This window comes from Halichoerus grypus, chromosome 7 (assembly GCF_964656455.1).
Source record: "Halichoerus grypus chromosome 7, mHalGry1.hap1.1, whole genome shotgun sequence".
NCBI classification, from domain to species: Eukaryota; Metazoa; Chordata; class Mammalia; order Carnivora; family Phocidae; genus Halichoerus; species Halichoerus grypus.
In genome coordinates, this window is record NC_135718.1 from 71,206,525 (window position 1) to 71,229,129 (window position 22,605).

General features: G+C 48.7%; 1 protein-coding gene across 2 annotated transcripts in view; it reads left to right on the plus strand.

The window, feature by feature from the left end:
• SLC35F3 (solute carrier family 35 member F3) overlaps positions 1-22,605 on the plus strand; it is a 375,837-nt gene that overhangs the window by 270,875 nt on the left and 82,357 nt on the right. For both annotated transcript variants that reach the window (XM_036108660.2, XM_036108661.2), the window contains one exon: positions 2,853-3,177. In XM_036108660.2, coding sequence (XP_035964553.1) covers positions 2,853-3,177 — 325 coding nt within the window. The remainder of the gene's footprint in view (positions 1-2,852; positions 3,178-22,605) is intronic.

The window sequence follows — 22,605 nt, forward strand, 5'->3', positions numbered from 1 at the left end:
TATGGTGCGAAGACACAAAAGACTAGGAAAAATGCCGCAAAATCTCAACAGTATTATCTCTGGTTACTCAGATTAGTGTGAATTCCTTATGAGTTATGCTCTTCAGTACTTTTGTAAACTACTTACAAAGAATATTTTTGGTTTATGGGAAGTAGGTCTACTCTAACAGAATATTAGGAATGAGTGAGGTAATGAAATTGATAATTATTGTTATCATAAGAAGCTCAGTGCAGTGAAACGGAAAGTTTGCGATGAATTCGGGTGGGACGCCTAGGATTCTTTGTGGGTCTATTCCAGTGTTTCCCAAAGTGTGTTCCAAGGGGCACCATTCCTACCACAGGTGTTACATTTAAATAATAGGGGAAACAAGGGTGCCTGGGTGGCTCAGTTGGTTAGGCGGCCAGCTCTTGATTTCAGCTCAGGTCATGATCTCACGGTCATGAGATGGAGCCCCACGTCAGGCTCTGCACTCAGTGAGGAGTCTGCTTGAGATTCTCTCCCTCCCCCTGCCCCTCCCCAACTTGTGCATGCATGTGCACGCACTCTCTCTCAAATAAATAAATCTTTAAAAATAATAATAATAATATGGGAAACACACATTCTATAGCTGTGGAAATTCACAATGTCCATTAGCCCTGAATATTCCTAAAGCAAAGGAACCTGGCTCTGATCTACCTAGTATTCCAAACTTTTTTGATCATGGAATCCTTTTTGCTTATAATGCCTGTTAACATGTTGGGAAGCATTGTTCTGATTTTTAAAGAATAGCATAGATTTTCGTTTTGAATGTCTTTGTATTGCTTGTATATTATTAAATATTCCCTTGGTTAAATGATCTGAAAGGGTGACAAAGTTAGGAGTTTGACTTCTTTATTCCAAATCTGTGGGAGCATTTTAACACAACATCACATGATTTGGTGACTTTCTCTGTCATCGTACCAGGACACAGCATCTGTCATTACTTCATTAAGTTTTAAAACTGTATTTGCCACAATGGAGAACTAAATGAAGAAAACAAGCCGCAAGCCTGAATTTACTCACCCTCCTCCAGAGTCCATCTTCAGTAGGAAGTTAGTCGTGGGAAACTGTATTTTCTTTTTCTGCAGATTTCTTTTTTCATTTCCCTATGAGGTTTTGATAGTGGTAATGATAGTTGAGAGATCACCCCCAGCACTGCTTGGAAATTATCCCAATATTGAAAGGTTGCAGGGCTAACCCACAATGTCAGGTAATCGGTGTATAAATTGAAATGTGCGTGCTTCTATCTGAAATTGAATTTGCCTTAAGTTGTGGGGATTCGCTGGGAACGACGTCCAGACATCCTGGTGAGAGGGCATAACACAGAAGGATGGGACTCTGCCTTGCTTTTACCATTCTGTGCCTCTCCCTCCCCTCCATCCCATGGCAGAAACACACAATTTGCTGGAAGCTCAGAGGGTGGTTATGCATTTGATTTTCCAAATGCTTTCTGGCTATCCTATATACTCACATGAGAAGAAAGAAGAAGAGGGACATTAAACATTAATAAAGCGGGTACGGAAGCACAATATAGATGGGGTCAAGTAGGATTAGGGCCAGTAAAGGATGTGATCTCTCCCTCACTAGTCACGTAAGGCTTGGGATTACCTTTGGCTAAAACAGATACAGCCAGGGCTGGCCGTTCATCATAGGATTAGCTAACGTCTGTGTAAGAGGCTACTTTCAGGATTTTGCCTCATGGATTTATTGTGTTTTAGAAAGTGTGATGTACAAAGCTTGGTTTAATGTCATTAAACAAAATATACAGAGTATATGTGACCCCGTGTATTTTGCACTGTCTCTTGTACCCCCGTGGTGGAGACCGCCTTTTAGCACTGGGCGCCCCCATTCCGCCAGGTGCCAGGCTGAACGGAAGAACGGCAAGTACGCTATCTCCCGGAGGTTTGCATCTGTCCATAGTTACGCCCTATGCGAGGTACAGCTCTGTTTAAATTTTCCAGCTGACTGACACGCACACAATCATGAATGAAAACCAAACAGTGGAAAATAAGGTCTTTTCAGCCCCTCGTGGGCTGTGGGAACAGCGCCGCAGAGCCACGCTGCGGGCTGTGGCCTGGTTTCCAGAAGTCACGTGGCTTAGAATGGAATGTCTGAGGCCTTCCACGGCGGCCGCTGCCAGAGTCTGTGGTTTTTAAGTAACACTTCGACGTGCAACTGAAGGCCATCAGCAGGAAGATGAGACAGATAAAGAGGGGAGAGAGAAAAGTCTCTTTTTCCTAGGCACGCAAAATAAGATGAGCATCTCGGCGTCTGTGCCTTTAAGTAACAGGCCGGAGGAGCTTCTTGCAGTGTCCCGGGAGCTTTTAGAGGTCAGGGCCTATGACCTTCGCATGCAGGCATCCCCAGTCCCTGGCATGCCCACTGCCCTGTGGGCACAGCAGGACTCGTGAGCAGGCACAGACCAGGGCGGAAAGATTTCAGCCTGTGTGTGTTGGACAGATGTTTCCCAAACACTGATGCGCGCACAGATCACCTGTTGAAGTGCAGCTTCGGCTTCTGGGCCTCTGGGGTGGGGCCTGAGATGCTCCATTTCCAGCAAGCTGGGGGGTGGGTGCTCATGCTGCCAGCCCAGGGACCACACTGTGAGGGTCAGGATCCCGGAGGATAACAAGACCAGTGAAAAATGTCTTCCGTTTAAGTTTCGTTTCAGAAAGCTGCCTCCACAGCCCCTCATCCCCCGCCGCCCAGGGTGGCTGGCCATGACAGCGACAGTGGGGTCAGGTGCCTCCTGGCTCCCGCCCACGCCTTGGTCTGGGGCGGCGAGGGGGAGGTGTGCAGGCCCCCCAGGTAACCAACCCCTTCTCTTCCCCCAGGGGAGGAGCGCCCCCGGGACTCCCCGGGCCCGGCGGAGGCCCCGGCGCCGGCTGGGGCGGAGGCCGGCGGCAGAACGAGCCACCAGTGCTGGAGATGCTCCCGGGCGCAGCTCAAGAAGATGTTCTGGGGCGTGGCGGTGGTGCTGTGCGTGTGCTCCTCCTGGGCAGGCTCCACGCAGCTCGCCAAGCTGACCTTCAGGAAGTTCGATGCTCCTTTCACCCTGACGTGGTTTGCCACCAACTGGAACTTTCTGTTCTTCCCCTTGTACTACGTGGGGCACGTCTGCAAGTCGGAGGAGAAGCAGTCTGTGAGGCAGCGATACAGGTAGGCAGCTCGCGGACGGCAGGCCCGAGCTCTGGGCTGCTCTCCTGAGTGCTGGTGCCGCTGGGCTGTCCGGAAGCTGGCGCTGTGTCGGGCCGGTGGGAACAGTGGGGAGAGGTCCCAGAGTCCCCTGCTGTCTGAGCGGGGCCAGGATCGGGATTCTCTCCCTGCCCCCTGGGGCGGTGAACACCTGCTTCCTGTGTCTTCCGCCCTAAGAACTCCTTTATACGAAACAAAAGGCAGCATCTTCTAGAGAGAGCCTGTGGTAGGTCCCCAGAAAGGGTAGAACAGGGACAACTCTATAGCTCCGTTACCCCTCCTCAGGCTGGGGTGAGCAACGCGAGTCCGTGGAGCCAGGTGACACGGCTGCTTCCTGTAACTTACCTTCCCTCATGGAGATGTTCGCTGCAGAAAACCGATTACTCATTCTCCTTCCAACCCAAGACATTTCCTCCTTTGGTGATGTGACTGCACGGGTCTGATTACCCAGCAGTGTGGCTCTCAAAATCAAAGCAGCGTCTGAACGTCGTTGACTCTGCTTTCTCATGTGGAGCCCACTGCTATGACCTCCCTTTCACCAAAAAGCCAGAAAGCCTGACAAGCCCTCCAGCTCAATAGAGAGCAGGGTACCCCCAGCCCTCCTCGGAAGTCAAATTGTTGGTGTTGACCTTGAGTCCTCATCCTAGGCCAGTTGTGGGATCTCACGGTTGCCCTAATTGGAGGCCCTCTGTGGGCTGTGTTGAGGGCTTCCTGCTGGCCCAAATCAGAACTACTCAGGAAAAAAACCAGGAAAGAATACTGGCCAAGGTGACCAGGTGGGCCCTGAGAGCTTAGCTTTGGTCAGCCCCAGAGGTGGGAAAAAAAATTGAAAGTTGAAGGTTCTTTACTCCTTTACCACTGCCTTCTTTCCCACTTCACCCCACCTCGCCGGACACATGTCCCCTAAAACCGCCCCCCGTACCATCTGCCTCAAGCTTCAGCCCTGTTCTGAAGTTGCCACCAGAAGTCACAAGATAAGTAAAAACAGGGAGCAAAGAGTTTCGGGAATGGAGGTCTAGACTCGGGTCAGGATCTTTCTGTGGGAACCTACCATTAGATGTCCCTATAAAGTTACAGGTGGAGATGTGAGGTGCCCAACTTTTGTACGGTTCAGAGAGAATTCGGACTGGCTCCTTTGTTGTAAGTCAGACCACTGATTCTAGAGGAAGGGGCTCCGATGGAGCACGGACTGAGTCACAAGGCAGCCTCACATGTCCCCTTAGTGGAAAGGATTCAGAGCAAAATCTGGGGACAAGGTCTGGGGCAGGAGTAAGGAGCCTAGAGCCCAGAACCAGGGCCCAGGCCTGGGGCATTCTCAATATTAAATTAAACCAGTGGCTTATGGACCAGCCAGAAATTGCCAAAGAGGCGCTTAATACATCTCTCTTGAAGAGCAGCCAAAAGCAGACAGGTTTAGAAACTTTGCTAGGGCCCACGATTGTCCCCAGGGCAAGAGGAAAATAACGGTCTGCTTTTGGTCACAGACAAGAACAGATATTCAGTAAACGATGTACTTAACAGTGGTGTAGCTCTGAGCATAGTTTGTGATTAGAAGTTTGCCTTTCTTTAAACTGACTAGAATATTGAGCTCCTTCTTCTTAACAAAGAGCTCAAAGTGAGCTGCTGTGGCCTTTCTTGAGAGAGAATCACTGGCAGAGAAGGTGACAAGGGTTTCCCTGCTCCCTTCACCCCTGCGTGCTGAAACGAGGCCTCCCCTGAGGGCAAGACAGGCTGCCACCTTAAACACGTATCCCCCTCGTGACCACTGCTCACCTTGGGACAAGACAGGCACTGCGGGCCACTCAGGCCAGGCCCTGCAACCCTTAACTGACTGCTGAGAACAATACAGAAGGAACCGCGCTCGATGGTGGTTAAAGAGTCCAGGTGGGAAAAAGGTGAGGTCCCTGAAGTGGATTAGTTCAACACAGACATCAGTCAGCACAACTTCGGCTCATTGTCTCCCTGTACAAAGTGTCTGGGAAGGACCATGAACAGATTCTGGAGGTGGAGTCAGCTGGAGAGCAGTGATGGGAGGGCCAGTAATCACAACGTGATCAGGGAAGCCAGCTAAAACCCTGCCCAGTTTCTACAATAAAGCTTAGCTCCACCTCTTTAAAAAAAAAGTCACAAAACCTTTCTTGAAAATCAGCTCTGAGCAGAGCTGCCCCATTTACCAACTGGTTACTGGGTAGCTGGTCCAGCTGCGCCCATAGCCGTGGGGGGGGGGGCAAGGAGGGATTCTTCCTCAGGAAAGGGAGAGAGACATTTTCACATCACCGACTTGACTCAGGAGATGGTGACTCTGTCACGGTGACATTGGGAGTCCTCGAAACAGACTTGGGGATTCCTGGAAGTCAAGGAAAACTGAAATCACCTCTTCCATTTTGGGGCTTTTGTCAGAATTAGTGCTGGCGAGGGAAAGATCTAGAGGCAGCTGAGGAGTTGTGTCTCTGGCTAAAAGAAGTGTTTCAGCAAGAAACTAGGCAGAAAAGAGCAAAGGTAGAGACCTTTATCACAGAGAGGGAAGCGGTGAAGGTAGGTCTTCTTGTGGCTGTCAGGAAGCAATCAGATGGAAGGTTCTCTGCCCCAAGCCCTCCCCTGCTAGGCTAGGTTTCCCCAGCGTGAAGCTAGAAAAGTCAGCCAAGGCAGAGGGGAAAGCAGCCATTGCCCAGCGCAGAGCCCCTGAACCCCAGCGAGTCTACCTGAGATCTCGCTGAAGGGCGGACGCTGATTGATTTGGTCGGTCTGGGTGGATCTGAGATTCTGCTTTCCTCAGGAGCATCCCGGGGATGCTGCTGGAGCCGCTGCTGGCCCAAGGGCCGCACCTTGACCCTAACAGCCCTGGAGACACGTGTGAGACTTAGCTGCAGGTTTTTAAATGCTGCCAGTCTGGCCAAATGCAGGAGCCAGGATTCACCGTACCACGTAGCACTGATGAGTGACTCACTTCGGGCCCTGGGGATGTTTGAGCCCTGGTCCTGTGCCACTTTAGAGGGAGGAGAGGCTCCACGGGCGATCACGTAAGCTCTGGGAGCCTCAGGTGCTCATTTGTAAATGGAATGTGATGACACATGCACCGTCTCGCCCACGAGATTGTTGGGTGATCAGATGAGACACCGTACAGGCAAGTGCCCTATCAGCTGTGAAATGCCATTAAAATGTGAGGAACTGTCACTGCCCTGTGCTGTCCTCTGTGGGTTGCAGCCAGGGATGTAGCCCAGGCCTCGTTCATCGGGCGCCTTGCGGTGATCTATTTACATGACAGGAGTGGGTGCAAGTGCTAAGCCTGCAGGGTCATGCAGGGGTTATTCCTTGGAGAAATCCGCTCCGGATGCACAAGGCATCCTAGGATTGACCCGGGCTTCTCATGATCGGGCACTGTTGTCAGGAATTAAGAGTGTGAACGTGAAAACCCCCCAGCCCAAGCATCCTGGGTTCCCAGTCTCAAGCCTGTGGTCCCCTCGTGTTTGCTGACATGCACCAAGGAAGCAGCAATGCCCGAGACCCAGGACAGGCTCTGGCCATGGAGATGCGTGTGGGTGCTGTAGAAACTGCCGGCACAACCCGACAGGGGTGTCCCCGGAGTCTCCTCCACAGCTGGGCGCTGGGGAGGAGGCTGCATCAGGTCCGTGCAGGTATGACTTTCTGGGACAGGAGGACAGCTTCTCAGATCCCAGGGGCCGCCACGGGCAGCAGAGATCAGCCAGAGAGGATCTGGAGCTCCTGCACACTTGTCAGAAGGCCTTCCAGGAATTTCTACCTGTAGTGACCTCTTTTCATAAGCAAACGCTAGAACCTTCTGCTATTGCATAGCTGCCAGAAGAGTGAACGGTACAGTGGTGACAGATGTCATCCTCTGCCTTTGGTAGTTTTGGGCTTCTGTAAGCTAGCCAACTGATTCTGTTTCAGAAACACCGAGAAACAGTCTGAGCCAAGAAGGGGGCAGTTTTGATGCCTTTCATCTTAAATCCTGCCGGGGCCCAGTGTGTACGTAGCTGCGCGGACTTAATGCAGGAACCGTGTATGGTCTTGTGGCAATAACATTCAAGGACTAAGGAGCAAAGTGGAGCAGTTGCGATCCAGACGTTTGTTCCTTCTGAAAGCAGCATCGCACGTCTTGTCTGGGCAAGGCACTAGGGACACAGAGATGAAGGAGCACCCGGTATGAGAGCCAGACAGGCAAGCAAGGGGGGTGGGTGTGCATGCAGGGGAGCCTGGGGGAGAGCCCAGGTGCCTGGGTCCTGGGGCAGGGTGGGAAGGTTTCTTCGAGGAGATGACCAAGGAACAACCTCTTTAAAGACAAGCGGACAGTGCTCTGGGTGCTGGACCCCGGGCAGGCAGAGTAGCTTGGGGAAGCGCAGAGGCTACACAGAGAGAGCATGGCCCATGAGGGAGCTCTGATTGGCTGTGGGACGTAAGTGGGGTGGGGGAAGTTAGACAGGAGCAGCCCCTGGTGACCCTCCCACACCTTGCAGAGAGGGTTGAATTCTGGCATGAATCCTGGGGGGGAGGAGGGGAGTGTGGAAGGGTTCTAGGTAGAACAGAGAACAGAGAAGCCATGAGACTGGATCTAGAAATACCACCGCCGCGCTGTGGGACGTGGAGCAGAGTGTGAGGCTGCAGGCCCATGCGGTTGAACAAACTCTTGTTGACGTCTGTATGGGGCATGCGGACACATGTGGGGAACGCAGGTGATGTTCCCTGCCGTAGGAGCTCACGATGAGCAAGAGAGAGAGACCCACATGGAAACCAGAACGAGCTGTAAGGAGGAGGCAGGCAGGAGGGCGGGCAGCCAGGGAGTGCGTGGACAGGGCAGGGCAGATGTTAGAGCTATAGTCAGATTGAGGCCCAGAGCAGAAGGGCTTTGGATGCTGCTGAATAAAGGGCTTTATTCTCGAAGCAGCAGGATCCTTGGGGACATTTTGAGTAGAGGACAAATATCATCAGAGCTGCTTGCAAAAGTAAGGCTCCAAGCGCTAATTCCACAACTGCTTACAGAATATGCCCCATTTCACATCAACAGTACAGTGACTCACGTGTTTTCATTTTTTGTTTCTTTTTGGGGTTTTTTTTAGCGGGGAGAGAGAACCCAGTTTCTGAGAAATGCCAAGATTTTGAGTGTACATCTTAAAGTATTACAAAGCTGGATCTCTTGCTCTGAATTGTCACTTCTTCTTCACCCTAAGGTGAACTTTTATATTGGTGAAAAACATTTTGGTGGTCATTTTCTCGACAAACTCAGGCATTCTGAAAATAGGTCCATCCAGGAAACTTTGGCACATGTTAGTGGGGCCCAGTGTGAATGCTAAGGCATCACCAAGGCAGTCCTAATTAGCAACATCCCAGCACACCCCTGCCTTCCTGGTGCCATGGGGCCTTCTGTCTGATGCGAGCTGGTAAGAGCTTTCTTACCCTGAGCCCCAGACATGCTCTGGCCTGGTCTCCCATCAACAGCTCTTCATAGGGTGAGGGCACTTTGGAATCAAGGCCTTCCACCCTAGGAGGATGGAGATAGGCCTTCATTTGTTCTACAAAATCTGCCAAGGTTCTAGGTGCTACGGATAACAGCAGTGACCAAAACAAGTGAAAAATCCCTGCCTTTGTGGAGCTTACATTTTAGTGGGGAAACAAACAGTAAACAAATAAAATATATGTCCCATGAAGCCAGGCTGGAGGGTTGGGGTGCTGAGTGGGGAGGCGATGGTGTTAGGCTGGGGACCTCTCTGTCTGTTGAAGGGGCCTGTGGTTACCCCAACATCTCCCCACCCCACCCAAACCCAAATGCCTGGGTTAGCCCTGCTTACCCACTGGCTCGTTCATTCTTGATTTCTACAAGCATTCCTTTCTGCACCTACTCTGACCCTGCACCACGGGGCCCTGGGGAACGGAAGTTCCAAGCACATTCTTGCCCTCGAGTTGCTCATAATCCAGTGGGTGAAGCTACCTTTGTACCCCTGGATACAGGAGTCAGGTGGCAAGGAGGCCTGACCCATTTGGCCTCCCGTGGGACCCGAGAGCCCTGGCCAAGCCACCAGCTCAGAGGGCCCAACAGAGGGACGGAGGGGCAAAACTGTCTTGTGCTCAGCACATCCCTCTGCCTTCACCCTTCCCCCTGACTCGGAGCAGTCTTGTTTCCTGTCTTATTTTCCAGAACCATCAACCCCCAAAGCAGCGACATGTCCAGAGAGCCCTGCAGTTGATGTGTGATGTTTTGTTGTTTGTTTTTGTAATCAGTTTAGAAAAAAAATGGGCAAAAATTGGGGAACTTTAGTTTTTAATCGGCCTGTGTCTTCCGCTTGGTGGTAAATAATGGCAGTGGTATGTAACCATCTTTATGCCAGGAGATTTTGGTCAGGCTCGCTGCTGAAGCAGAGTACCTCCTCCCCACTCCACCCCCTGACACCACACAGGTGCACATGCACACACACAAGCCATGCTCCAGGTCTGAATGGGAATTTATAATGGGTCCCAGTGTCAGCAAAAGAAGAAATGAGATGGGTGTGACTGACATAGGTTTAGATCATCTCTGCCTGTTTTAAGATATCATTTGAAATATTCAAGGATGCATTAGTGGAGAAATGAAAGACAGAGCATTGTCCTCATGACCCAGATGGTGACAGCGCCCTCCTGCTTTTATACCGGGTCTCCTGTGCTCGGAAGGGTCCACCCCTGTGTCCTCTCATCGTGGTGTTCATCGTGTAGCTCATTTGTTTCTCCTTATGTATCATCCCCACCTAACCCCTGCATCTCAGCTAGACAGCTGCTGACTCCATCCCAGGGAAATTCAGTGACAGCCAGACTCTCCCATAGATGAGTCCAGAATATTCTACAAGTGATTTTTCAGCTTTCACTGAGGCAATAGGAAATACCGTGTTAGCTCCTGATCTCCTCTGTTCTCATGTACTTCAGCCTCCATCTATCCCCTGGTTATCTGAGGTCTTTGGTAATCCCTAAAAGGATATCAAGGCTTTGGCTTTGAAGTTCAGCAGTTTTTGGAGATTATGTAATTTAACCTTGTACTTTCAGAGCACGTGGAATTCAACCTTAGCAATGTTATGTTTTCCCATGCGGCTTCATGGAAGTTTTGCCAAAGGTCAGATCCAATGCTCATACTTGTGGGTTTGAAGAATAGTAGCCATTTAAGTAATTGCCGTATCAATGGGATTACTGCTCTTTGGGGGTCCAGATGCCTTAGGCTAGACTTATCAACAAGAAATATAGTAAAATTGTGCCAGGGCCCTTGTGAACATTTGCAAGATCCATGTTGCAGTGGCACAGAAGGTGTAGAGCAAGGAGGGGTTGCTTTCCAGAGGGTGATCCTAGAGGAGCCGAGTTAATAGGCAGTGGAGAAGGGCCCCTGTGCATGGATGCGGGAAGGTTCTGAGAGACATGTGCAGGTGTGTATGGGCTGCCAGAGGATGCATGCCGCTGATGGGCACAGGAGAAACAGACCCCACCCCATCCCACCCATTTCTTACTTTCCATGTGATTCTTAGTCATAGAGTCAAAGTTAGTAAGCCAGCTCACGGGCATATTGAAATTTTAAAATTTCACCACATTTAGGGAAAAAAATCATCTGCACGGAGGTCTTAAAAGATCAGGAAGGGACTTTGAGGATTCTCTGATCCAACTCATCCATATTATCAAAGAGGCCACAGATGCTCAGAGAAGGGGCATGAGACCTTTGTTCTCTTCAGTTCCAGACCTCTTTAGATATGCCGCCAGGAAGGAAATAGGTCAACACTCTTTCCTCATAGGGAAGAACAAGGAGGCAGTACCTGGGCAGGACGGAGCAACAATGGGTAAGAAAGCCACCAGCCGACACTGGGGGCACAGTGATAAAATGATCAGAATGCAGGCTTGTCCTTGGACAGCTCAGGTTCGAAGCCCAGCTTTGCCTTTATTTCACTCTGTGGCCATAGATTGGTCACCAAAAACTCTAAGCTTCACTCCTTCTCTCTAAAACAGAGCCCCCGATACCCACCTCTGGGGGTTGTAGTTGGGATTGCCCTTTCTCTGGGCTCTCAAAGCTCTTGTCTAGACCCTGTGTTCCACCTGCACAGGCTTAAATGTGATGGTATGTATAAAGCCCCAAACTGCACTTGGTCCAGAGGTTTTGTATCCATCTTCAGTTGACTTTAAATGTGAATCCCCAGACTCACACAAACCATGGCTCCCACTCTCTGCAGATTATAAGATGATGATGATGAGGGTGAAGATGATAGCGATGATGATGATGGTGATCATGGTGATCATGGTGATGGTGACGGTGATGTTGGTGATAGTGATGATGGGGATGATGGTGATGATGATGATGGTGGTGATGGTGATAATGATGGAGAATATTCCAACCACAGATAACCTAATCTTTCGCCTCATGAATATTCAGATAAGCCGTGTAGCTGGTGTGGAGCCCACAGCAGAGAGAATGGTATCATGCCCTGTCATTATTTTGGGCTGTCAGGATAGGGGCACTTCTTGGCAGAGGTGAGCTTTGAGACAAGTTTGACAGGAAAAAGGCAAGGAACTCATGTGGTACATGAGCTGAAAGCCAGACAGAAATTCAAGGTGATTCATTTGTCTGAAAAGCAATGTCCTGTCAAGCTCTTGATGTTCTTTTTGGATTTTTGGAAGCTAAAAAAAGGCAAAGGGGGGAAATGCTGGTGCTGTGCAGAATGCTAAAGCAGATGCATGTCATTTTTCTTCCACTGGCATACCCGAGTCTTTATTGTACACAACTCTTAGCTAAATTGGAATGGCCACCCATGTCCACAGGAACAGACATTATAATGGCTTCCAAAGCCCTCACCGATCTTCCTGCCCCATACTAGTGTGCACCTACTAGTGTCATCCCACACAAGTCCCCAGGGATACAGGGAGGAACAAGGCCACATGACAGAGGAAAGGGACCCCGTGCACTGGGGTCAGGCTGGTTCACGTTCTCAGATCCACCACTCCACTTACAAACTGTGCGACTTTGGGTAAGTTGTTTATAAGTGCTCCCTTTGCTTCAGTGTTCTCACATTTAAGAATGGGGGATGGGGCGCCTGGGTGGCTCAGTTGGTTAGGTGCCTGACTTTTGGTTTTGGCTCAGGTCATCGTCTCAGGGTTGTGGGATCAAGCCCGGTGTCGTGCTCCACACGCAGCAGGGAGGTTGCTAGAGATTTTCTCTCTCCCTCTGCCCCTCCCACTCGTGCTCTCCCTCTCTCTAAAATAAATAAATATTAGAAAGAAGAAAAGAGGGGAAAGGAAAGGAAAGAAGGAAGGAAGGGGCCAATAAGGCCTTTTTCCACAGGCTGGCTGCAAGGTTGGGGGCACTGTGCACAAATCAGCTTGCCTGCCGGGACCTTGGCCCTTGGTCGGTGCTGAATTGGCGGTAGTCCCTGCCCCCCTTACTTCTGGAGCAGTGGTTACAGTGGTGGTGGTGGTGGTGGTGGTCGTGGTGATGGTTAATTTGCATTCTCTGCCTTAACAGCCTTACCACACCTACCATATTTCTTTCAGCTGTTTTCTTTTTTTTTCTTTTTTTTTTTTTAAGATTTTATTTGACAGAGAGCCAGAGAGGGAACATAAGCAGGGGGAGTGGGAGAGGGAGGAGCAGGCTTCCCGCGGAGCAGGGAGCCCGGTGCAGGGCTCGATCCCAGGACCCTGGGATCGTGACCTGAGCCGAAGGCAGATGCTTAACGACTAAGCCACCCAGGCGCCCCACAGCTGTTTTCTTTCTAATGGGGCCACAGAGCAAAGGGACTTCCGGCACTTGCATTTTCTCCTGTGTTATTTCTTTATATTACATTCCACAGAGGCTTTCCTCAGCTGAGGATTTGGGAGCCTGTGGGCAAAGCGGCCGCTAGAAATTGCTATGCCCGATTCTCAACGCAGAATCAAACCGAACCCTCTCCTTTAGCCGGTGTCCGTGCTGAGGGCTTCACAGAGGCAGCCCCCGCCGCATCACCAGAACACATCTTACCCACTTCGGGCTTGAGCCAGAGCAGACCAGGCCACATGCACAGACCCTCTCAGGCGGGCCCTCCATCCACCCGCCCCCTACCCAAACCCCTGCAGGTCTGGGACTGAGAGGGTGGGGGCTCTCCAGCGGAGTCCGTGGGAAACTTCAGACGCATTTTCCAGCCCAGGTCGTCACGCTTGAAGATAGACCCCAGTGGTTAGTGGCTTCCCTGTGCCCTGGAGCCAATGAGCCTGGTCCTGAGAGTACATATTTCGGTGGCCACACCCCAGACGATCCGGTTGACTTTGTCACAGAAGATGACAGATCTGGCCAGAATCAGCCGCCTTTTTCAGTGTTTGCGCAAATTCTATTCTTGTGCTTCCTGGACCTTTTAAAATAGAATTATAGTAATTACATTTACCTCCTGAGCTGTTCTCTCCTTTAAGTAGAGAGAAAACAAAATGATTTATATACTTAATGTAACATTTAGGAGCCCATCAGGATCGTTTCACACTTTTCTTATCTGAGTGCCTTACTTTATGACGCTTACATTTAATGAGTTACTCTCCATCACAAATACATTATTAATTTATAATATAAAATAAATTGAAAGCAATGGAAACTAAAGCTCCCTTGTTGCAGGAACACATCATGAGAGCCATTATATGGTATTATTCTGCTACACGTTTCTCTGGGAGGGAAATGGAAGAGAATTTTTGTCAGAGAAAGGCTTTAAGTTCTCCACCAACACAATGGGGACAGGCTTCTTAATATTTTGTTATGAATTAATGTGGAGGGGCTTTGGGTATTTTAAATGCTTATTGGTTGTTTTTTATGCATTTGCTTTTATGAAAGTTGGTGTGTTGAAGCCCCAGGTGTCCTTGTTCCTTGGTAAAGAATCTGTTTTCTCCTGTGTGGGTAGCAGAGGGAATTGACAAGGCAGACAGGGACTTACACACATACACTTTTTACAAAATCCTTTCTGGGGCCTTGTGGGGCTTTGTAAAGGATCTTCCCCACAGAGGGGGAATGGAGCCCCCCACCTAGGTTTCCTGACCAAGCCCCCAGCTCTCAGGAGTCCTGAGCGTGCCGCTGTCATCCCCTCGTGCCCTGGCACCAAGGTAGACTGGAATCATCCAACAGCAGGGATGGGGACTGCGTGACAAAGATCCCTGCTTTTCGCCGTGGTACAGGGTTGTTGCAAGGAGGGGCTCTCCAGCCGGGGACTGTATCTCCCTGCCTCCCTGGCATCTAAGTTGGACCAAATGACTTCTCTCCAAAGTGATCTGTATCAACAAAGGCAGAGAAAAAGCAAGTGGGCATGTCCCCCGCCCCTCCTCTTCCCTGTTCCACTGGCTACACACACAGGATTCCCAGGCTCCAGGGGGACGACAGAGCCACCAACAGAAGGAAAATCACCCAAGTGGGGAAATGCCACCTGTCTTCCAACACCATGAATCAGAACTGAACTCCTGCTGTGCCAAGCCTCCAAATTCAGGGGTTTGACACTGCAGCCAGCGTTAGGCTAATGAATACAGTCCCCATCCTTCCACCTGAGCCCACAGAGTCGGAGTTGATCTGAAAATCTATATCCTCAACCATGAGGCGTGGACAGCCTCACTACCCGGGAGCTTCCACGTGGCTTTATGCATATTCTGAATATACAAAAAATTTTAAGTGTATCTGGACAGAAAATGGCAACTTTTAAACACAAGGATAGGGATCGTGTCTGTTTTGCTCACCTGCCGATCCCCAGCCACTAGCTCCGTGCCTGGCCCAGAGTAGACACATGATGGATGCTGAAAGGAGGGAGGGAAGTGGGGGGACGGAAGGAAGAAACGATCACGGGGCAATGTCGGGGTTGTCATCCTCACACTCACGTCGGAGCAGACCTGGGAGACAGCTCTTAGCAGACATTCTCCAAGGGGCAGCCCTGGATGGGACCCTCTATCCTGACAGCAGACGGTTCCCCTATCATCCAGATGTACTGATCCCATCCTGAAAGAGCTCTTTAATTATAAAGCAGTTTTAGAAAAAAGAAATGCTTGATTATCAGACGTTTTTTAGAATGAGTCTGGTCTGAAATTAGTGGACTCCAGCTCGGGGGGCCCAGTGGGGGAAGGGGTGCTCCTCTGTGCAGCGTGATTAAAGCCAGGCTATGAACCCAACCTCGTGAAGATTCACGTGGGCCTTTATATAGGCTGGAATTTCACATTCTCTTAAAACTACACCCTCACAACATCCCAGAGCAGAGGAATTTAGGGGATCGGTGCATTTAGGATCTTAAAAGTGTTGCACACATTTTAACCTGCTCTGAAATCTGAGACTTCACATCTGTTTCAATTACTGTTGCCGTTTAACAAGATGCCCTAAAACGTAATGGCACGAACACCCTTCTTGTTAAACTCCAGGACTCTGTGGGTCAGGAATTCCAACAGAGCATCAGGGATGGCTCTCCTCTGCTCCACAGTGTTGGGAGCCTCCACTGGGTAGATTTGATTGGGGGGGAGGGGGGAGTAACTTGACAGCTGGGGGCTACAATTATCTGGGCCATCTTTCCTCAATGTCTGGCAGTTGTCCCTGCCAGTCACCTGCTGCTTCTGCTGGGGCGGTCAGCCTGAGCACCTTGACACGGCCTCTTTGGGTGGCCCCGACTTCTCACGGCATGGTGGCCGAGAGTCAGGCTCCTTTCACACTGGCTCAGGGGCCCAGCAGTGACAAGAGGCCTCGTTCCTCTCAGCACCTGGCCTCAGAAGTCACCAGTGGTATCTCCACCAGCAAAGATCGGGAGGTATTGTTGCTACCAACTCAGAAAATACAGTCTACCGCAGCATCAGAAGCACCGTCGTGTGTGAGGGAGAGTGGTAGGTCCGCCTCATCAGAAAGAGGTCAGAACACAGGTTTGTTCCAGAAGCTGGCGGATATGGGCCTGGCTAGCCCTCAAGCCCATGCAGGCTCAGTGGGGTCTCTGGGCCGGAAGTCTGCTCGATGTCCACCCCAGGCTCCTTTCCCCAAGAAGCGTGGCCTGTATCAGCAAAGCAGAAAATAATATTAGCCTGGGTGAGAAGGCTAATAAAAGTGATAACAAATGACTCAGAGGGCGGAAAACGACTTTGGGACTGCCGATGTGTAAGAAGGGAGACGTGATGTGTTTACTTTCCAGGTATCTCCTTAATCCCTGCTTCCATGCTGATTTTTCCCCCTTCGAAATATGTGAATTATTTTTATGCAAATAGCGTTCAGGGACTGCAGCTTTCCAGGCCACTGTGAACACAGTAATTTATAACCCAGGTCACATCCCTTTATGCACCGAACTGCCAGAAGACCTAGCATTAGCAAAAACCACACATAAGACAAAAACAGCCATATGATGAGTTAAGGCATGAATAGAAAATTGCTCCCAGAAGCAGCAAGGACAGCAGAGCAGAGTGGTCTTGTGGCTCTGGGGGATTGAGCGCTCTGAGACCTGGGAGCCTTTGCTGGCTTCCCTGTGCATTCAAGTCAAGTGGTATAGGTAGGGCTGGTAAGGCTGTCCTCGGACCCGGGGCAGGGCACAGGAGAGGTGACAGGCACGGTGGGATGGGGTGCCATGAAGGAGCAAACTCCAAAGCCAAGTCCAAGATGGTAGCAGCTCACAGAGTGCAGGCACCAGCAGTGGGCTTCCTACAAAGTTCAAGGCTAAGTGCATGGGTACACTGGGTGCTGAGTGCCTAAAACAGAAAAGAGAGGGAGATGGGGGAAAGAGCAATAGATTTAATCTTTGTGTGACAGGTCGGTTCGTTAGTCGCTCCATCGGGAGACTGGTTAGTTGGTCAGTTGATTGGTTTCCTTGGTTGATTTGTTAGTTAGTTTTTGTTTGGGGGGTGTTTAGCAGAGGAATACTTTGTTCTAATAAAAAAAGGCACACAGGGAAATGCCATATAGAAGAGCTGTTCCAGGCGTGCCTGGGTGGTTCAGTCGGTTAAGCATCTGCCTTCTGCTCTGGTCATGATCTCCGGGTCCTGGGATCGAGCCCCACATCGGGCTCCATGCTCAGCCAGGAGTCTATTTCTCCCTCTCCTTCTGCCACTCCCCCTATTTGTGCTCTCTCGCTCTCTCTCTCAAATAAATAAATAAAATCTTTTTTTAAAATAAAGAAGAGCTGTTTTGGCTGTACACAGAAGGCACTGATCTTTCTCCCAGGCACATTTCTGTTCTTCTTAATCAGATACAGAGGCCCAAGATGCAACTCTGTTCCCCGAGAGGCACCATATCACAGCCCAGAAACCAAACTATCCTTTGCTGCCCCTTAGGTGAACAAGATGTGTTCTCCCATCCCCTGCCCTTCCAGAGTCAAGGATCCCGCTCAGCGCAAAGGCCAGGTGAAAACCTCACCTGTGCAGCCCTAGTAAAGACTTTCAGATGCATGTGAGGTATAGTCCAGGTTTCTTCTGACAGAATCTCTTGCTTGTTCTTAGATCACAAGGAGGGGAGAGTTGCTACTAGTTCTGTGGGTGAGTCTTCTGGAACAGGCCACTAGGAAGCAAGTGGTCATGGGTGAGGAAGTCAAAATTCCTGAGCACCTGCGGGGAATTGCTGACTGGCACGGTCCCCTGCATATCCTCCTGGGATATCTTATCCCACCCCACTCACTAGGGCCCACAGAGTCTCCTAGATGTGCCAGCTCTGCTGGTTGCTCCTCCTAAGAGGGTTGGCTGCTCTGTGCACAGAGAGCCTCATCCTCATCACCAGCTCCAGGCACGAGGACTCGTTCTATTCCATTTCCCTCTTCCTCCTTGTATATTTCCAGCTTCTTCCCTAGGTTTTCCGTCTATCTCACATAGAGGCTTCCATCCCCTCCTGAGAAAGAGGAAATCTGGCACTTCCTTTTCCTTCTGCTCTAGCAGGGAGGCCCTCCCGCATGCGTGGCTCACATCGCTGGGTCCTCAGCCCGGAGACATGCCTCCCTCTTACCTCGTGGGTCTGAAAACGTTCCTTTGGGTTTTCCCTTCCGGTGGCCCATTTGGTGGGTGCCTCCACAGGGGCCTTTTGCGCATCCCCATCCAGTACCAAGTGCATCTCGGCGTGGAGTTTGCAGTCCCTTGGGGTCACCCATCTGGTGTGGGTTGGGGCAGCAGGCCTATAGGAAGTGGAGATTGACTGCCCTGTCCCGGCCAACACTCCGTATTTACATTCCCCTGAAAATAAAAGTAGGCTCTGCAAATTATGTGGTCATCCTGAGGGTGAATGAGCACATTTGAATTTAAGTGTTTTATCCCAGTTCACAGTTCATAGGTGAACTTGACCCTTGAGCCCAGGTAGATACCAGACATCGCAGGAGTCCCCCACAGAGTGACTCAGGTGGACCCGGGAGCTGATTGTATCAGAGGCACCCTGAAGTGTGTTCCACGGAATGTGAGCCATGCAGGGTGTTAATTCATTAGGCTTCTGGCGGTCAAATCAATCTGTGAAATGTGGAGGTTCTTTTTTACTGCAGAACTTCTCAGTCTGTAAAGTGTTAACGTGCACTGGGACCTCACAAGTGGCCTATAGTGGGGGGCGCCTCCCAGCGTCGCCATGGAGCCCTTTCTGTGCCGCATCGAACATGTGTGCGCTAGCATTCGAAGCGGCACAGTTTTGAAGATAATATTTAAATAATGGTTCCAAGCAGACGAAGAAATTGTTGGGATCCTGCAGTAAAAAGAGATGCACTATGTGGCAGAAAGGAAGCCTAGTGGTGGATGAAAGTAGAGCAAAGGCAAAGAGGAGGGCAGGGGGAGCTGGGCCTGGCTCCCTAGCAGAGGGATGCCTGCTTAGGACACATTACGGCGCCAGCAAACCACTGAGAACAGGCAAGAGCAATGGAATTTTTCAACCTCTTGGTCTTTAGATGCCTTGTTAAGCTAAACTGAGGTCCTCTAATAAATCTCTGATGTTCTTTTTTTTTTTTTTTTAAGATTTTACTGATTTATTTGAGAGAGAGAGAGGGAACACAAGCAGGGGGAGTGGGAGAGGGAGAGCAGACTCCCCGCTGAGCAGGGAGCCTGCTGTAGGGCTCCATCCCAGGACCCTGAGATCATGACCTGAGCCAAAGGCAGACGCTTAACTGACTAAGCCACCCAGGTGCCCCTCTGACGTTCTTTAGGATAATTTCATCACTCAAGAGGGAAAGGAAATGCTTAGAAGTGGTGCTATTTGAATAATAAGGAAAGACAGCTTATAGCAGGTGCAAGTGGTGGAGACACCAGGGAAAGCAACCCCATGATCCCGAAGTTGTGAGAGACAAGCACGTGGTCGGTGGGCAGAACATCTGCATTGGACCCTTTGGCCCTATGGGCTCATCATGGCCGTAGCAACCGGACTGAAACTATATGAAGGAAAAGAGCCCATTTACAGGCTCAGCCAAAACAATTCCAAAGCCCTGGCAATAAACACAATAGAAATTTATAGGACCTGGATGAAGAAAAATGCTAAAACTCACCCAAGACACAACAGCGTAAAAATGTCAATCCTCCCAACGTTCATTTATGGGTGCAACACTCTCCCAGTTCAGATTAGGTTTGTTTTAGGAAGTGGGCAAGAAAAGTCTGAGAAGGAAGAGCAGGAAGAGAACCGGCTGTAACTAGCTATTCTGGCAGTGAAATACGCAGTGACGTCTCAGGAATACCAATCGAATGTCCTAGAACATCCACAAGTAGACCTCAACACAAGGAACTTGAGTATATGGTCAATGTGCTGTCTCGTCTTAGTGAAGGAAAGATGAACTATTTAGTAAGTGATACTGGGACAATGAGGGAGCCATCTAGGGAAAAAATGACTCAACCTCCTGCCTTAAACCTGGATAAATTCCAAATAGAATGAAGGTGTAATATCTAAAATTTTATGAGTACTAGATAAAAATATTGGGTAATCCTTTTATTACCTTTCTCACTGTGATACAAAGCCTCGGAATCATCAAAGATTATTAAGTTATAAATTACATTTTTTTTAAAGCCTAAAGTCTAGTCCTTGGCAAAAATAAAAAATAAAAATCACCATAGACAAAGTGAAAAAAACAAACTGACAAACTGGGGAAACTATTTGCAATTCATGTAAGAGGCAAGAATTAAACTCTCAAATAAAGAGCCCGTATAAATCAATATAACCAACAACTTACTAGAAAAATGTGCAAAGTATATGATGGGTAGTTCATAGGAAAGGAAATGGGAATGACCTATAAATGTATGGAAAAAATGCTTAATTTCACTCATTATGAGAGAAATGTAAATTAAAACTGATTTTTTTTACCTGTCAGATTGACAAAGAAAAATAAATGAATAAAAAGAAGATTTGATAATATGCTATGTTGGCAAGACTTTGAGGAAACAGTACATTGCTAGGAGAGTGTAAATTAGTAAACCTTAAGTTTGTATGGTACTATTATCAAAATCACAAATTCAAACCCACTTTGACCTAGTACTTCACTTCTAGGAATTTGCGTTACAAGTAAGCATGGATCATGAAGTATGAGCAAGATATGCATTGCAAACAATTGCAACATTGTTTGTAATTAGCTAAAGATTAGAAATAACCAAAAATATTCATCAGCAGGGGACTAGCTAAAGTAAAGAGCTACAAGCTTATAGTGGAATGCTATTCAACTGTAGATAAAGAGCAGGTGCTCCCAGCTCATGTCAGTCAGCTAAAGCCACTTCCCATTCCCTTTCGACCCATCTTTCTTTTTTTTTTTTTTAAGATTTATTTATCTATTTTAGAGAGGGAGAGAGAGAGCATGAGTGAGGGGAGGGGTAGGGGGGGAGAGAAGCTTCAAGCAGATACCCCACTAAGTGTGGAGCCCAGTGCAGGGCTTGATCTCAGGACCCATGAGATCATGACCTGAGCCAAAACCAAGAGTCAGATGCTTAACCGACTGAGCCACCTAGGAGCCCCTCAACCCATCTTTCTGACTTCAGTTCTCCATCCTTTACTCGGACACATTCAGTAAAATACCATCACAGATGCTGAATGAACTTGACACTTTATTTCAAAACTTTTCACAAATATTAGCCCTGCTTCTGTCTGCCAGCATGAGGAGAACAGCTATGACCCTTCCACGGCAAAGATCAGTTTGATGATACCTTAGAGCAGAATTTGGCAGTATCATATGCTCTGGTGGGAGGGTAAATGGGTACAATAATTTTGGAGGACAGTTTGACAATATCTGTCGAAATTTTCTTATTTTTTTAAATTTAAATTCAATTTAATTAACATAGTGTATTGTTAGTTTCAGAGGTAGAATTTAGTGATTCATCAGTTGCATACAACACCCAGTGCTCATCACATCAAGTACCCTCCTTAAGGCCCATCACCCAGTTACCCCATCCCCCTACCACCTCCCCTCCAGCAACCCTCAGTTTGTTCTCTATAGTTAAGAGTCTCTTATGGTTTATCTTCCTCTCTGTTTTCATCTTATTTTTCCTTCCCTTCCCCTATGTTCATCTGTTTTATTTCTTAAATTCCACATATGAGTGAAATCATATGATATTTGTCTTTCTCTGACTGACTTATTTCACTTAGCATAATACCCTCTAGTTCCATCCACATTGTAGCAGATGGCAAGATTTCATTCTTTTTGATGGCTGCATAACATTCCTGTGTGTGTGTGTGTGTGTGTGTGTGTGTGTGTGTGTGTGTGTGTGTGTATCACATCTTCTTTATCCATTGAAATTTTAAATGCCCATTAACCAATTGATTCTGCTTCTAGAAATTTATCCTGTTGACACCTGCATTTATAAGGATGCTCAGTGTATGTTGTTTAGCTTGGCTTTAGAGATTTTGGGTCAGTGTTGAATGGCAGTTAGAAAAAAGCTCCTAATGCCTTTATCTGTCAGTGGCTCATCTCTACCCACAACACAAGCTAGTCTGTGTAGCTAATATTGCCATCAGATTGCTGATTTTACAGCAAGAGAAGAAACATTGACTGCTGGATAGTCAGTAGAAAGGAAGGGTCCTACTGATAGAAACCAAAGCCCTTTACCTAAATTCAGTCCTATCTTCTGTCTTTCAGAGTACAATCTAGAACACTAGTTCCCTGGTGATGATACTATGGTACCTAGGTGTTCAAACTCATGACTATAGCCGAGAGATTCATCATGGGTATATTCCATTTGACCTAATTAACTGAAGATATTTACTCAAGAAAAAGTAACTGAAGAAAAAAAAAAAGAAATTTGTTATTTTACTGTAGAAAACTGAAGTAAGAAGAGGCTAGTAGAGACAAGGAAAACTGGGGTGCATGGTTGTTTTACAGTGTAGCCCAAAATTCTTTGATATTCTTCCCTTCAAGAGGTGGAGCTTAACTACCCTTATGTATGGGTTGGACTTAGTGATTTTTCCAGTGAATAGAACACGGCAGAATTGATGGTTGACTAGGTCATCGGAGACAATGTGGCCTCCTCGTTGCTTTGTCTTGGATCATTTGCTCTGGG